This window comes from Capricornis sumatraensis, chromosome 4, assembly GCF_032405125.1.
Source record: "Capricornis sumatraensis isolate serow.1 chromosome 4, serow.2, whole genome shotgun sequence".
Taxonomy (NCBI): Eukaryota; Metazoa; Chordata; class Mammalia; order Artiodactyla; family Bovidae; genus Capricornis; species Capricornis sumatraensis.
This window is the reverse complement of record NC_091072.1, coordinates 68,785,719-68,803,616: the sequence shown is the minus strand read 5'-3', so window position 1 is coordinate 68,803,616 and position 17,898 is coordinate 68,785,719. Positions and strand designations below refer to the sequence as shown.

Genomic DNA, 17,898 nt, shown 5'->3' with positions numbered 1-17,898 from the left:
AGTTGAGCTATTTCAAATCCTGAAAAATGATGCTGTGAAAGTGCTGCACTCAATATGCCAGCCAATTTGGAAAACTCAGCAGTGGCCACAGGACTGGAAAAGGTCAGTTTTCATTCCAATCCCAAAGAAAGGCAGTGCCAAAGAATGCGCAAACTACTGCACAACTGCACTCATCTCACATGCTAGTAAAGTAATGCTCAAAATTCTTCAAGCCAGGCTTCAGTATACATGAACTGTGAACTTCCTGATGTTCAAGCTGGTTTTAGAAAGGGCAGAGGAACCAGAGATCAAATTGCCAACATCCGCTGGATCATGGTAAAAGCAAGAGAGTTCCAGAAAAACATCTATTTCTGCTTTATTGACTATGCCAAAGCCTTTGACTGTGTGGATCACAATAAATTGTGGAAAATTCTGAAAGAGATGGGAATACCAGACCACCTGACCTGCCTCTTGTGAAATCTGTATGCAGGTCAGGAAGCAACAGTTAGAACTGGACATGGAACAACAGACTGGTTCCAAATAGGAAAAGGAGTGCGTCAAGGCTGTATATTGTCACCCTGCTTAATTAACCTTATATGCAGAGTACATCATGAGAAACACTGGGCTGGAAGAAGCACAAGGTGGAATCAAGATTGCCAGGAGAAATATCAATAACCTCAGATATGCAGATGACACCACCCTTATGGCAGAAAGTGAAGAGGAACTCAAAAGCCTCTTGATGAAAGTGAAAGAGGAGAGTGAAAAAGTTGGTTTAAAGCTCAACATTCAGAAAACGAAGATCATGACATCTGGTCCCATCACTTCATGGGAAATAGATGGGAAAGCAGTGGAAACAGTGTCAGACTTTATTTTGGGGGGCTCCAAAATCACTGCAGATGGTGACTGCAGCCATGAAATTAAAAGATGCTTACTCCTTGGAAGGAAAGTTATGACCAACCTAGATAGTATATTCAAAAGCAGAGACATTACTTTGCCGACTAAGGTCCGTCTAGTCAAGGCTCTGGTTTTTCCTGTGGTCATGTATGGATGTGAGAGTTGGACTGTGAAGAAGGCTGAGCGCCGCAGAATTGATGCTTTTGAACTGTGGTGTTGGAGAAGACTCTTGAGAGTCCCTTTTACTGCAAGGAGATCCAACCAGTCCATTCCGAAGGAGATCAGCCCTGGGATTTCTTTGGAGGGAATGATGCTAAAGCTGAAACTCCAGAACTTTGGCCACCTCATGCAAAGAGTTGACTCATTGGAAAAGGCTCTGATGCTGGGAGGGATTGAGGGCAGGAGGAGAAGGGGACGACAGAGAGTGAGATGGCTGGATGGCATCCCTGACTCGATGGACGTGAGTCTGAGTGAACTCCGGGAGTTGGTGATGGACAGGGAGGCCTGGTGTGCTGCGATTCATAGGGTCGCAAAGAGTCGGACACGACTGAGCAACTGAACTGGACTGAGCTGAGTGCCACCAGGGAAGCCCAAGGAGCACTCGACTGGGAGCCAGAAGTTTTCCATTCAGCAAACATCTGTTGACCATATACTCTGTGCCAAGCTCAATTCTAGATACTGGGCATTCAGGGAATTGAATAAGTGAGACACACTTTCTGTCCTGAAAGGGACAAGTTCAATACCTATAGTGGGGTGGTGTTGAGATGGGAATGATAAGCAGGAGGATGAATATAACTGGGGTACCAGTCCTGGCTTAGGCCTACCGTTTTCTTTTCAGCTTTTGGACCAGTGCCTGGCACTGTGCTTGTATGCATGCTTAGTCACACAGTTGTGTCCAGTCCTTGGCAATCCTTTGGACTGTAGCCTACCTGGCTCCTCTGTCCATGGGATTTCCCAGGCAAGAATACTGGAGTGGGTTAACCATTTCCTTCTCCAGGGGATTTTCTCTACCCAGGAATCGAACCTGTGTCTCCTACATTACAGGCAGAGTCTTTACCACTGATTCTACTCTGGAAATATTTATATTATATTTGGGTCATCTTTAATTATTGTCATCAAAGTTTGGTAGTGTTCATTGTATATATCAAGCTCATATGGTATTAATTTTAATTCTAAGCATTTTTATGTGAGTATAAACAGTCATTTAAAAAAATTTTTACTTCCTAATTGTTTATTGCTAACATCTGAGGTCTCCTGCATTGTAGGCAGACTCTTTACCAAATGCGCTATCAGGGAAGCCCCTCCTAAAAGAACACACACACGTATAGAAATATAGTTGACTTTTATGTGTTGGTCTTGAATTCTGTGACCTTACTAAAGTCATGTATTTTCTACTAGCTGCTTTGTGGGTTCTTAGTTTTCTAACATCATGTTGTATAGCTTGTATTTTCTTTTAGTTTATTCCTTAATTTTTTGGGTTATTTCTTGAGTTGGAAATTTACTTCACCTAATGTTCATTCTTTCATTTTTATTGGTAAAAGTGTCGTGCTGAGAATTTTCTTATTACTGCTTTAAATGTATCATAGAGATTATGATATGTAGTGTTTTAATTATCATTATTTTTTAGAAATTCTCTAATTTTAATTTGCATCTTTTTACCTAGGAATTAATCGAAGATGTGTTAATAGAAGGTGTGGTTGTTTAATAGAAGGTGAAATGAATAGTTTTCAAGTGCTGCCATACATAGCAAAATACCATAGACAGGGGTAGTTTAAACAATGGAATTTTTTTTTTCTTATAGTTCCAGAGGTTAGAAGCCTGAGATCCTTATGTATTAGTAGGTTGAGTTTCCCCTGAGGCCTCTGTCCTTGACTTGAGTGGTTGCATTCTTACTGTGCCCTCAGTCGTGTCCGACTCTTCGCGACCGTCATGGGATTCTCCAGGCAAGAGTACTGGTGTGGGTTGCCATTGCCTTCTCCGTTTCTGCTTTATAGGACATACTAATGTTTTCTTTGTGACCTAATATATCAAGGCCAGGACTAGGGTAAAGCCAGTGAGGCAATCAGGGTGCAAAATTTAAGGCGGTACTCTTGTGTGTTGACATTGGACTTGTAGGAAATCTGGGCTGAGTCTCATTAAATTTTTTACCCTGGGTACCTCTCCCAGTCTTAGACCTGTAACACATGATCAATTTTATGAGTGTTACGTAAGGACTAGTAAAGAAAGTGCTCAATTATAAGAGTTTAAAATTTGATATATACATCCATAAAATCTACCTTATTAACTGTGGTGTTTATTTTTCTCCATACTTTTTATTTTTTGTTCATTTGTCTTGTACAAAGAGTTATATATTAAAGTCTCCTATTGTTTAATGTGCTTCTATCTATGACTCCTTACATTTCTTGTAATTTTTTTGCTTCATAGGTGATTGCTATATTATTTGGTATATAGATAATTATAACAGTTACACTTATGAATTGTGGCTGTTAGCATTTAAAAGCACTTTCTTTTTATCTTTTGTTTTTGGCTTGAATTTCACTATTATTATTACTCCTTTTTTCTTATTGCTTCCATTTGCCTGGTATACTTACTGTTAGTCTGTCTTTTTAAATGTGTCTTTTATGTGTAGCATACACAAGTAGCTGGGTCTTGCTTTGTATCCAAACTAGAGACCTTTTTGTTTTAATGGATGAGTTAAGCTTGTTCACAGGCGGTGAGCACATATGCAGGGGGAGCATAAGAGATCACTTGTGGAGATTTAGAATTACTTCCTCTTTTTCGTTAGAGGTATTTTGAAGTTTGGGTATTTTCTGTCTTCTGTTTATGTGAAAGATGTGATTTTGTGTGGCTTTATTTGATCTTGGTTTTCTGTATTTTTTGTAGGACGTGCGTGTGTGTGTGTGTGTTTGTGTGTGTATACATATATTATAAAACATAGAACTAGGCATTTACTGTTATCTTTTGCTACCTGGAAGTCCCCTATATCTGCTTTTTAAAAAATTCTAAAATCTTAATGACTTTCTAATTATATAGAGTACAGTTGAGAGTTTATTTTTTTAAATCATGTTAATTAAGCTGTAGGTTATGTTTTGGAACACAGTTTTTAATTTTCATTACCCAGGAAAGAATCACCTCAGGCAAAGATATATGTATTATTTACAAATTTCAGGTTTTATGAGCTATTAATTTAAATGTTAGCTACCACAATTCTAGGATCATAAATCTGTTATAGATTTTTAGAGTCAATCTTATGCTACTCTTTGCTTTTAGGTGAGTACATTTTTTTTTTAATGAATCAGGACAGTTTGGCTCTTTTTAAAATCTCTTCTTGACAGTCTCCAGAAAGGAGAGAGAGAGGCCCACCCTCACCCCAGAAACCTCACTCTAATGTTTTATCTTATTGTGGTCCCACCGTTTGGCCAATTAGAATCCTTTCTGTTAGAATTTAAGCCTGTTTCTCCTGGTTAGGGCTTCTGTTGCTATAGTGATAAAATGTGCAGCAGTCATCACATAAAGACAATAATGAACTTGACCCTTATTTTTTTATGCTATATAAAGCAGCTTTCATTCCTGTATTTTTAAAATATAAATGATTTTATATTAGCCACTTTGATCATTTTTTGATTCCTCTTCAGTTTCTCCAGGTCATTTATAATGTCTGATGGACCCTCATTTACTAAAATAAGGACCTAGTAACCAACTTAAAATGTATTAATTAGCAGAAGGGTTAATTCACAAAATTTGTGCATTTTTTACTAGTCAACAATTTTGTTTTTCCTGTGGCAATTCTGATCTTCTGATTTATTAAGTCTAGCTAAATCAACCAGGTCTATTTTGACCAGTTAATAAAACAATCATCATCGTGACTTGTCTTACTTAGAATTTGTGGTAGGTCAGAAAGAGACTACCTGTGGAGAAAAAGGTTTTGCTAACATTATGATAAAGGACAGAAATGGTATGGACCTAACAGAAGCAGAAGATATTAAGAAGAGGTGGCAAGAATACACAGAAGAACTGTACAAAAAAGATCTTCACGACCAAGATAATCACGATGGTGTGATCACTCACCTAGAGCCAGACATCCTGGAATGTGAAGTCAAGTGGGCCTTAGGAAGCATCACTATGAACAAAGCTAGTGGAGGTGATGGAATTGCAGTTGAGCTATTTCAAATCCTGAAAGATGATGCTATGAAAGTGCTGCACTCAATATGCCAGCCAATTTAGAAAACTCATCAGTGGCCACAGGACTGGAAAAGGTCAGTTTTCATTCCAATCCCAAAGAAAGACAATGCCAAAGAATGTGCGACCTACTGCACAATTGCACTCATCTCACATGCTAGTAAAGTAATGCTCAAAATTCTCCAAGCCAGGCTTCAACAGTACATGAACCATGAACTCCCAGATGTTCAAGCTGGTTTTAGAAAGGGCAGAGGAACCAGAGATCAAATTGCCAACATCCACTGGATCATGGAAAAAGCAAGAGAGTTCCAGAAAAACATCTATTTCTGCTTTATTGCCTATGCCAAAGCCTTTGACTGTGTGGATTACAATAAACTGTGGAAAATTCTGAAAGAGATGGGAATACCAGACCACCTGACCTGCCTCTTGTGAAATCTGTATGCAGGTCAGGAAGCAACAGTTAGAACTGGACATGGAACAACAGACTGGTTCCAAATAGGAAAAGGAGTGCGTCAAGGCTATATATTGTCCCCCTTCTTATTTAACTTATATGCAGAGTACATCATGAGAAACGCTGGACTGGAAGAAACACAAGCTGGAATCAAGATTACCGGGAGAAATATCAGTAACCTCAGATATGCAAATGACACCACCCTTATGGCAGAAAGTGAAGAGGAACTAAAAAGCCTCTTGATGAAAGTGAAAGAGAAGAGTGAAAAAGTTGGCTTAAAGCTCAACATTCAGAAAACGAAGATCATGGCATCTGGTCCCATCACTTCATGGGAAATAGATGGGGAAACAGTGGAAACAGTGTCAGACTTTATTTTTGGGGGCTCCAAAATCACTGCAGATGGTGATTGCAGCCATGAAATTAAAAGACGCTTACTCTTTGGAAGAAAAGTTATGACCAACCTAGATAGTATATTCAAAAGCAGAGACATTACTTTCCTGACTAAGGTCCGTCTATGGTTTTTCCAGTGGTCATGTATGGATGTGAGAGTTGAACGGTGAAGAAGGCTGAGCACCCAAGAATTCATACTTTTGAACTGTGGTGTTGGAGAAGTCTCTTGAGAGTCCCTTGGACTGCAAGGAGATCCAACCAGTCCATTCTGAAGGAGATCAGCCCTGGGATTTCTTTGGAAGGAATGATGCTAAAGCTGAAACTCCAGTACTTTGGCCACCTCATGCGAAGAGTTGACTCATTGGAAAAGACTCTGGTGCTGGGAGGGAATAAGGGCAGGAGGAGAAGGGGACGACAGAGGGTGAGATGGCTGGATGCCATCACGGACTCGATGGACGTGAGTCTGAGTGAACTCCGGGATTTGGTGATGGACAGGGAGGCCTGGCATGCTGTGATTCATGGGGTCTCAAAGAGTCGGACACGACTGAGCAACTGAACTGAACTGAAGATTATGAAAAGTCTAAAGCATAGAAAGCAGAAGTATCCATTTATTTACAAAGTGGGATTAATCACTTTGGCAGATGCTTTCAACTATTAATTACATTCCAGTCTCTTGTCTTCATTAACATGGTTTCTTCATCACTGGGCTAAATAATAAAATGATTATTCTAGTTAGGATTCTGTATTTCAAAAGGCTATCCCCCTACAAGTTTGTAAAATTTATAGTTACCTGTAAATTAAAAACATGTTAAAATTACACAATTTTAAATAAGATCACATACCCAACCAACTTTTGGCTATGGCAGTAACCCAGCTTCAGCTAACTCAGGCATAACAAAAGATGGTGGCTGAGTGGGGGGGTTACTTTATTGGCTGAGATATATTGTGGACAGGACAGGGATTGTGCTGGTCTCACGGACAGCTGAATCCAGGAACTCAAATGTGCCAGCTGAGAGTAACTTCTTCCCTCCTTTCACCTGCCTCCTCTCTTCTTTCCTAACTCCTGTATCTGCTGCTCTTCTGCTGCTTTCTCTGTGAGGACGAGACTGTCTTTTGAGATCAGAGGCAGAGTTCTCACTTGATGATTCAAATTAGGAAAATCTGGAAAGACTTTGTGTATGGTTCATATGCCTGTCCCTGGGCCCACCACTGTGGCCAGAGGGTTAGGGCACTCTGACTCTGCCAGAGTTTTCTTGCCTGTCTCTGAGTGCGTGGGCATGGTGGTAGTATGTAGAGGGAGAGGTGGTAAAGTGCAATTTGTTACCACAAGTGGGAAGAGGTGTCTTAGAGAAATAGCATCAGTTAACTAACTGAGAGAAAGAGAACTTGATCATTTAAAATTTTTGCAGTGTAAAGCCAGAGCTGTATTTTTCTGTTTGTGGCTTTCTAATTTTTTCTTAAGTTTTTTAGAAACATTTTAAAAAACTTCTCTCCTAATATATCTTCCTTTCTACTTATTATACTGTATCTTGAGATGAATTATCTATTGCATATCATCTTAGTAGGGAGCAGGAGACTTAGACTTGGCGAGTTGAACAAGTTCTTTTACAGAATTTGAACAGCAAAATAAGGGATGGAAAAATACGTGGCAGCTGTTGACAGACCAGACAGTTTGTGTGACATGTCCTTGCTTGTAATTCAGGCCAATTACTCTAGCCCAGTTCTGGCTCTCTAGTTCCCTGTCTATTCATAGAGTCTCGTATATCTTCCCAGGAAGGTCCTTTTCTCTTTGCTAATAATGATCAGAGATGATTTCCATCACTCAGGGCAAGAACCTTGGCTTTCAGGAAAAACTGCCTTTCTCAAAAAACTGATTCTAAGGATCCTAGACAATAGAGAAATCACAACTTCTGTGTGGCAATTGAGACTGACATCGAATGAAGCCAAGAGTTTAAAGTCTAGTTTCTCAGCCATACTAGCCACATTTCAAATGTACAGTAGCCACATGCAGCTAGGAACTATCACATTGGATGTGCAAATTATAGAACATTTCCATCATTAAAGAAAGCTATCAGACAGTGCTGTTGGACTGTAAGTTCCTTAAAGACGGGATTTTGTCTGTTATTCTCCAGTGTATCTGCAACACTTAGGACTGGGTTCTGCATTTGTAGGTACTCAGTAAATAGTTATTGAATGTTGAAATGACATATATCAGCTGCCTGTCATAGAAAACATAGGCAGTAGTCAGCACAACAGAACTTCGAAGAGAACTTAGAACAGCTCCATCTCACTGTTACTCTAAATGTTTCCCACTGAACCTTTCTGTAGCTGCATACTCTGTACTTTGGTCTTCCAGTCTGCTTACCAAAGATAGTTTCTTTCATAATTACTTTCAAAATGTAGAGTACTTGATCGCATAGTTTCTCATTCCTCAACTTACCCTTTACCTACAATTTTTGCTGTAGTTTCTGAAATCTGTCCCATTATCAATAAATTTTTTTATAGTCTCCGCATTTTTAAAACACCCCCCCCCCCACTGATAACTTTGTCCTAATGATATATTGCCTGGCAGCATTTTTAAGTAGAAATTATTTCTCCATCCTGTCTCCTACAACTAGGGACCAAGAAGAGAAATCACTGTTTGTGAATCCCACTCTTGCTTTCAGACCATTGTTTGAGTCAGTTCGATTCAGTTCCTCCGTTGTGTCTGACTCTTTGTGACCCCATGGACTGCAGCACACCAGGCTTCCCTGTCCATCACCAACTCTCAGAGCTTGCTCAAACTCATGTCCATCGAGTCGATGATGCCATCCATCAACCATCTCATCCCCTGTCGTCCCCTTCTCCTGCCCTCAATCTTTCCCAGCATCAGAGTCTTTTCCAGTGAGTCAGTTCTTCGCATCAGGTAGTTTCAACTTCAACATCAGTCCTTCCAATGAATATTCAGGACTGACTTTCTTTGGGATTGACTGTTTGGATCTCCTTGCAGTCCAAGGGACTCTCAAGAGTCTTCTCCAACACCACAGTTCAAAAGCATCAGTTCTTCGGCGCTCAGCTTTCTGGCTCTGCTGGTAAAGAATCCGCCTGCAGTTGTTCGACTAACTTTGGTTAAAATGGCCTTTCCTTTGATGTTCCTTGCATCCATCTCATGCCTGTCTTTTTTTCTACCAGTTACTGACATACAGAATATTCCCCAATGGTCCCTGAGGACCTTCACTTCTGTTTCAGTGTTTCTCTATTTTCTGTCCTTTCCTATCATTGTTATTGACCAAGCTATTCATATTCTTGACTCTTCTAACACCTTAGCCATTTGTTTATTTTATCTTAATTCTGGCATTCTTCATCTTTATTCCTAGCCCTTTCACTTAGCTGTCACTTGTCATCTCTTAGAGCCAGTCATTTCAGACACCTATTTTTTTTTTTTTCCTCTTTCCACCCCATTTTCACTGAAGATAATGAAACTGATAGTTCTTGTAGTTAAAAAAAAAATTCCTCCAGTCTCTTAGGCTGGTTCCCCTGCTGCCATTCAGCTTGGAAACTGTGTCCACTGTCCCACCGTGCTCTTACTTGTACCTGAGCAAAGGATCCTAGATATGAATTTTTTCCACTTCCTCCTATCTGAGAATTCCTGTATCTTTATCCATCCCTTCCTCCCTTTCTATTAAGATTCTTTTTTTCCTTTATATACAAAGTAAGGAGTGCTTTTCATCCCGCCCTTTATTTCCTCTGGCATCTTGCTTTGGCAGTTACCTTCTTCTTCACCTGTACCTTCTCCTCAGACTCTTATTTTGCCTGAAAGGTTCAGTTCAGATTGCATTTCTCTTATGTAGTCTTTAGTGATCCTTTTATGAAAATTAATTGTACTTTCTTCTGTAGTTTGTACTTTTAAAACTTATTTTCTTTTGGCTTGTGAAACCCTTTGACTATTCAAAACCTTCTAATCATCTTCAGCACTTTTTCAAAATAATACCTTCATGTCTTGAAGTCTTACTGTCACTGAAATTTAAGACCATTGAATTTATCCCTGTTAAGGTTACTTTTTGTTAAATGTAAATATCCCTTAGAATCCTAACTATAATGATCTTAAATCAAGGACTCATTTTCTCCTTAAAGAAATAAAAATCTCCAATCAGTTGTGAATTCTAAGCCAGCACTGCTTCAGCAAAGTGAACTGGAGAGAATTATGTAGATCATCTTTTATAGTCTACCAAGTGATAGTCTTACCTCTTACCTCTTTCATGTTTAATGATTGTCAGATACTCTATCATTTTTTGGTTTCTTTGGCTTTGGTTTTTGTATGTAGGGCACTTTTGTTTCTCTTCATGTCTACATAATTTATTTAGAAAGCGTCATGAGAAACTCTGGGCTGGAAGAAGCACAAACTGGAATCAAGATTGCCGGGAGAAATATCAATAACCTCAGATATGCAGATGACACCACCCTTATGGCAGAAAGTGAAGAGCTAAAAAGCCTCTTGATGAAAGTAAAAGAGAAGAGTGAGAAAGTTGGCTTAAAGCTCAACATTCAGAAAACGAAGATCATGGCATCTGGTCCCATCACTTCATGGGAAATAGATGTGGAAACAGTGTCAGACTTTATTTTTGGGGGCTCCAAAATCACTGCAGATGGTGATTGCAGCCATGAAATTAAAAGACGCTTACTCCTTGGAAGGAAAGTTATGACCAACCTAGATAGCATATTGAAAAGCAGAGACATTACTTTGCCAACAAAGGTCTGTCTAGTCAAGGCTGTGGTTTTTCCTGTGGTCATGTATGGATGTGAGAGTTGGACTGTGAAGAAGGCTGAGTGCTGAAGAATTGATGCTTTTGAAGTGTGGTGTTGGAGAAGACTCTTGAGAGTCCCTTGGACTGCAAGGAGATCCAACTAGTCCATTCTGAAGGAGATCAGTTCTGGGTGTTCTTTGGAAGGAAGGATGCTAGAGCTGAAACTCCAGAACTTTGGCCACCTCATGCAAAGAGTTGACTCATTGGAAAAGACTCTGATGCTGCGAGGGACTGGGGGCAGGAGGAGAAGGGGATGACAGAGGATGAGATGGCTGGATGGCATCACCAACTTGATGGACATGAGTTTGGGTGAACTCCGGGAGTTGGTGATGGACAGGGAGGCCTGGCGTGCTGCAATTCATGGGGTCACAAAGAGTCGGACACGACTGAGTGACTGAACTGAATACTTTCATAACTGGGTCTTATTTCTTAACTGATTTACCAGGTGTATCCAAAATCTTGACAAGAGCCAAGATATATTTGAAGCCACACTTTAACTCTGGACCTGAGAGAGGACCCACAGTGTTTTCTCCTCTATTATCATCTTCATGGTTACGTAGAAAGAAACCCTTAATAACTCAGTAACTTGGGCTTCCCTGGTGGCTCAGAGGTTAAAGCGTCTGCCTGGAAGGCGGGAGACCCAGGTTCGATCCCTGGGTCAGGAAGATCCCCTGGAGAAGGAAATGGCAACCCACTCCAGTACTCTTGCCTGGAGAATCCCATGGAGGCAGGAGCCTGGTAGTCTACAGTCCATGGGGTCACAAAGAGTTGGACACGACTAAGTGACTTCACTCACTCACTCAACTTAAAAGTGCCAAGTTAATAACACCATAAACATTTAAGGGAAAAATGCACAGGTTTGAGAGCGTTACGTAAAGCTAGACTTACAGAATCAGAGTTTGACTGGTCCTGTCAAGGGAGCACAGGCAGAGCAAGACTGGCTCTCTTCCTTTAGAGCAGTTGTTTCTGGCTTTGTGTGCACCTGTCTCAGGAGCAGTGTATTTTATGGTTTCTTCCATGTCATATTGTCCAGCCACCTTGTGCATTTAAATATTTAATCCAAGATTTGAGTTGGTTCATTTAGTCCATCAGCAAATACTTACTGAATCTTTATTAGTGTTTAAAGCACAACTCCAGGCCCTTGAGAATGTTGTCTTCCCAAGAAGCAGTTTTAATTAGGTTGAAAAGGCATGCTATTAATGCTAAACTATAAAGAGTACGTGCCAAACAAATTATATTTGAGGTAAGTGTTTGAAGGATTTTTAAAAGGGAGGGTTGAGAGCTTATCCTGTCAAAGCTAATTAATGTAAAGTCTTTCTCATGAGGTTAGTCCTTTGGTCACCAGGGATGCACTGTGTTTTTAAGGTTTTGGCTGAGAATGTATCATTCCTTTTGAAGAGGACACAAATTGTGTAAGTGTTCTTTCATCTCAGGGATGAAAACTCAATATATTTTACAGAACATAGCATGTTGTCTTGTACTAGATAGTTTTCTTTTAAATTCTGGATTTAAAATCAGTATAATTGTGGCATAATGAAGTGGGTCACAGGAATATTTAGGTATGAGAAGACCTTTGTCCCATCTTGATTTGACTGCTTGGTAGCCATGTGATTTGGGCCTGACTTAGCTAAGCCTCAGTCTGTCTTTCTGTATTATTTGGAATTATAAAGATAACTTGTTACTTCCATAGAACTATTGTGAGAAATTACTAAACTGACCAACCTTAATTAAAGGTTGTCTGTTATACTCTAGACATCATGGTAGGCTTTAAAGATACATTTAGAAGCTGTATAACCTAGTGGAATGAAAATGAAGAAGCAGTATGTCTGAAAGCATGTTGTAAATTGTGAAACACTGCCTAGCTGTAAGATGGCTCCTCCTGAACTGGGCTACTTTCTCTTGCCTTGCTAACCCATTGTGCTCTTCTCCACCAAAGCCTTTTGTTCAGGCTGTTCCCTGTGTTTGTCAGAACCATACCCATCAGAGTTACATCTCCATGTAGTAATCTCTCATCCTTCTAGATAGAATTGATTTCTCATCTTCTCTGTGCCCATAGTTCATAGATTTTTTTCATAGCAGAAGTAGAAATTTGTTACATTTTACTTATATATGAACACAACTTGGTTGCTTGAAGTCAAAATCTTTGCCTTTGAATCTACCATTTTGCATAAAGACAATGCCATGTGTCAATATGAGCACTCAATAAGATGACTGTCTAACTCAGTGAAATATATGAACTATGGATTTTTAATAATATCTTTTGTTGGGTTGTGACTTTTAGGTTAAAACTTCAACAACAAATTGTGGATATTGAAAATGCAGAAAAAGAAAAAAAAGAAAATTCTGACCTGAAACAGGTATTATTTTAGCAAACAAATTGCTTTTATTTTTTTAAGTGCTTCTTAAAATCTGTGTTTTGAATCTATGGGCATTTTATATGTAAGAATTCTGAAAATATTTCAATTGATAATGAATTGATGAGGTTGATATGTAAAGATAAAGTGTTTAAACCTCTTTAAGCTCTAGCTTATTAAGTTTCTTTTGCTGATTGCTGTTTTTCTTAGAATATTTCTATGCTGTGGCCGTGATCAGTCTTTATCACTCTTTACTTCCTTATGGCTGTGCCGAGTCGTCATTGCTGCACACAGTCTTTCTAGCTGCAGTGAGCAGGGGCTGCTCTCTGGCTGTGGTGTGCAGGCTTCTCATTACTGTGTCCTCTCTTGTTGTGGAGCATGGGCCCTAGGGCGCTTGGGCTTCAGTAGTTGTGGTGTGTGGGCTCAGCACTTGTGGCACGTGGACTTAGTTGCCCCATGGCGTGTGGAATCTTCTGGGATCAGGGATTGAACCCTGTGCCCTGCATTGACAGTCATGTTATTAACCACAGGACCATCAGAGAAGTCCCAAGATCAGTTTTTTTAAATTACATTTTAAAGGACAATATTTTGATATTATGAATTAAAAAAATGAATTAGAAAGATCATCCCTGTTTTGAGTTACTTGGGTGATTGACTTGTAACTTTGCATTTCTTATTCCATGAGCTATGTTTTTATTACGTCCTTGTGAAATCTAGAGTCGTATTTATGGAAGGAAATTCATATTTTAATTAAAGTTGTTTGGGTTCAGGAAAGATTTATATGGGCAAAACATATTATGAGGAGTGAAAATTCCATTTTTATGATTTATGCTTTGCATATATAGTTATGGTTTCTGAGTCTGAAGTAGAAGGGCATAATGTTTAATACTCAGAAGTTATCTAGTTTCATTGGTATTGAGCTTTCTGTCATCCTGAAGATATGGAAAAGTATTAAGCTTTTTGAAGGTTACTTGTTGAGCCATCTATAATACAGATTTAGTATTTACAACTGCAGTTAAAAATACTGAATAGTTCTTCTGGAGAAATTCATTCTAAAATAAAAATCTGAAACATAACCTTTTTACTTTATTTTTCTGACGATTGCTTTTTGTACCTATATAATTCTGTAGGTGGCTTTGCTACCATCAGAAAGTAATGGAATTATTTCTTCTTTATTGCATAAAGAATCTGGTTTCTTTTGACTCTTGAGTCTTATAATGGATTCTTTTGATCTGAAATCACTTAAACTGTCTGCCTCCTAACTTCTCTCAGAGAATGGCTTTTAGAGGTAGAAGAAAGTGAAAGCAAAATGAGAACTTGTTTTTATTAATTGGTAAAATGGCTTTTGCAAGAAGTAGGTATAAATATGTCCCAAATGTGTTATTTGGATAGAACTTAAGAGCAGTGATGTGAATCTCCTAGCCTGTTAATTTGTAACTAGATAATCAACTACTTTTCGTGAGAAGAAGTACTCCCAGATAAAGGTAAACTGGGATAGAGAAGCCTGAGTGACATTTCACAGTTTGATAAATGGTTCTAGAGGCAAAGGAATCCCTACCATTCATTAGGTTTCTCAAATTATCTTTCTTCTGCCCAACGCCTGATGTATAGAATGCTTGAAAACTACTCAGAAACAATGTGAGAGTGAGCCTTCCTGTATTTATGTTTTTTGACTGTTCAGAAAGCAGAACCCCCTGATGGAGCACTAATCAAAAGGTTTGTGGGAGTATGAGACGGTTTTCTTAGCAGCTTTCCCAGCTCACCTTTTAAAATCTGTTCTTTCCTCGGAGGCTAGAAGACTCATATTTGGATTCTCTTTACTCACATTGCTGCTGTCTTTCTAAGGACCCTTCTCCCCGTTTCTAGTACCTCTTCTGGCCTGCTTATTTGGGCAAGAGGAGAGAGGACTCAGTTGCAGATTGAGGAATAAGGTTCTTTATAGTCTCTGGTTATATTAAGAAATGATCCTAATGCTGCTGCTTTTTATTATTTTGTTCCAGGGTATCCCCAAGGGCACGTCACTTGGGTGGGACATTTGTGAGGGAAGATGCTTAGTGTCTTCTATGTCTCTCATATTCTGTTGCATTTGCTTATGTTTCTCTTCTCCTCTTTTAAGCAAATCAGTGGTTTGCAGATCCAAGTGACCTCACTGGCACAGTCAGAAAATGAGTTGCTGAATTCAAACCAAATACTGAAGGAAATGGTGGAGAGGTTAAAACAGGAATGCCGAAATTTAAGAAGCCAAGCTGAAAAAGCACAACTAGAAGTTGAAAAGTAGAGTTTGCTTTTTTTATGTACAAATTGTTTCTTCTTTATGCTGTATTCTTTTAATGACGATTCCAGTGTTGAATGTATTTTGATAATTAGTTAAAATACCCCATTGACATGTACAGTGGTTTTAGGAAATGTATTTTCTGTTTCTAGAGATGAGCTTTTAGAACTCTGAGATTGGTTTTTTAAAAAAAGAAGACCTGTTAAAATTCTGCCTGACCACAGTATTCTGAAAACCTTCAGAGAAACACTTCTTTATTCATTGAGTAAATCAATATATTTCTTAGTACTTCAAGTATATAAATTCTTCAGAATGCCAGAAATCAGAAACAAAATTTTTGATGTGTACAATTTACTTCCTAGAATTAGAATCTTTTGGATTTTCTCTTTGAAAAGCTCATTTATTTGTTTATATTTTTTGATCTTGGAATCTCTTAGTAATAGACAGTCTAGTAAACTGTAGGGAGATGATTGTGGTGATCAAGATTTCCCTGGAAAATTCTGTTTATATATGATAGAAAACTACTGTTTTGTATTTGCTTTGTTATTATAACATCATTATAAGTTTTTGAATCTATAAAACATTATTCTTTTCACATTTTTTCTTGTGAAGGCTGTTTGCCACATAAAATTTTTTTTCTTATTTTCAGTTTTTCATTTTTTAAGGCTTGTCCATGGCTTCATATATGTGGTTGAATTTCAAGAAAAGTAAGGAAGATAATTGTCCATAATGTGTTGTGACATATCACGGAGTCCAAATTATTTTGCTTACATTTTGCAAAAAGAAAAATAGAAATTTGTATCTTGGAATCCTTTAAGTGTTTGTGGAATCCATTAAATCTTTAAGTGTTTGATTTCACATGTGCTTAAGAATTCTAATAACAGGATAGCTAGCAAATTTAACCAACTTATCATTGGTTTCTAAATGTTATTCATAGGATTGTTGTTTAGTTGCTAAGTTGTGTCCAACTCTTTGCAACCCCATGAATTATAGCCTGCCAGGCTCCCCTTTCCACAGGATTTCCCAGGCAAGCTACTGGCGTGGGTTGCCATTTCCTTCTCCAGGGGATCTTCCCAACCCAGCAGTCAAACCCTCTTCTTCTGCATTGGCAGGCGGATTCTCTACTACTGAGCCACCAGGGAAGCCCATTTATAGGATTACATAGCAGAAAATAGCTGGACTAGGGGTCCATTGATGTGATTTTGGTCCCAGCAAAGACACTTAAAATCTGTATGACCTTAGTCATGCAGTCTTGACTCCTCAGGGTTTGTATATCTCATTTGTACTGCCTATAGTGAGGATACAAAAAAATCATAAAGCATACAGAAAAGCTTTAAAGATGTAAGTTGTTATGATGTTACTAGAAAATAGCATGTATATGAAATTTACTCTAGCTAGAAAACATCACATTAAGACTTGATAACAAGGCTGATTGCCATCTTTACTGGGCTCAGTTTTTAATAGCGTGGTGGTATCAAAGTGAAGAAGAACTAAAGGCCCTCTTGATGAAAGTGAAAAAGGAGAGTGAAAAAGTTGGCTTAAAACTCAACATTCAGAAAACTAAGATAAATGGCATCCAGTCCCATCACTTCATGACAAATAGATGGGGAAACAGTAGAAACAGTGGCTGACTTTATTTTTCTGGGCTTCAGAATCACTGCAGATGGTGATTGCAGCCATGAAATTAAAAGACGTTTACTCCTTGGAAGGAAAGTTATGACCAATCTAGATAGCATATTGAAAAGCAGAGACATTACTTTGCCAACAGAGGTCCATCTAGTCAAGGCTATGGTTTTTCCAGTGGTCATGTATGGATGTGAGAGTTGGACTATAAAGAAAGCTGAGTGCCGAAGAATTGATGCTTTTGAACTGTGGTGTTGGAGAAGACTCTTGAGAGTCCCTTGGACTGCAAGGAGATCCACCCAGTCCATCCTAAAGATCAGTCCTAGGTGTTCATTGGAAGGACTGATACTGAAGCTGAAGCTCCAATACTTTGGCCACCTGATGAGAACTGCTGACTCATTTGAAAAGACCCTGATGCTGGGAAAGATTGAGGGCATGAGGAGAAGGGGACGACAGAGGATGAGATGGTTGGATGGCATCACCAACTCAGCGGACATGGGTTTGGGTGGACTCCGGGAGTTGGTGACGGACAGGGACGCCTGTCGTGCTGCAGTTCGTGGGGTCACAAAGAGTCGGACACGACTGAGCAACTGAACTGAGTGCATATATATGGAATCTAGAAAAATGGTATTGAAGAACTTATTTACAGAGATAGAGAACAGACTTATGGACATGGAGAGAGGGTAGGAGAGGGTCAGATGTATGGAAAGAGTAACATGGAAACTTACATTACCATATGTAAAATAGCTAGCCAACAGGAATTTTCTGTATGGCTCTGGAAACTCAAACGGGCTCTGTATCAACCTAGAGAGGTGGGATGGGGAGGGAGATAGGAGGGAGGTTCAAAAGGGAGGGGATATATGCATTCCTATGGCTGAGTCATGTTTAGGTTTGACAGAAAACAACAAAATTCTGTAAAGCAATTATCCTTCATTTAAAAAATAAAAAGATTTTTATGAGGTCTAAATGATG

At 39.0% G+C, this 17,898-nt stretch overlaps 1 protein-coding gene across 2 annotated transcripts in view; it reads left to right on the top strand.

The window, feature by feature from the left end:
- Positions 1-17,898, top strand: part of CEP83 (centrosomal protein 83) — a 137,479-nt gene that overhangs the window by 93,877 nt on the left and 25,704 nt on the right. For both annotated transcript variants that reach the window (XM_068970943.1, XM_068970942.1), the window contains 2 exons: positions 12,959-13,034; positions 15,148-15,305. In XM_068970943.1, the coding sequence (XP_068827044.1) occupies positions 12,959-13,034; positions 15,148-15,305 (234 nt within the window). The remainder of the gene's footprint in view (positions 1-12,958; positions 13,035-15,147; positions 15,306-17,898) is intronic.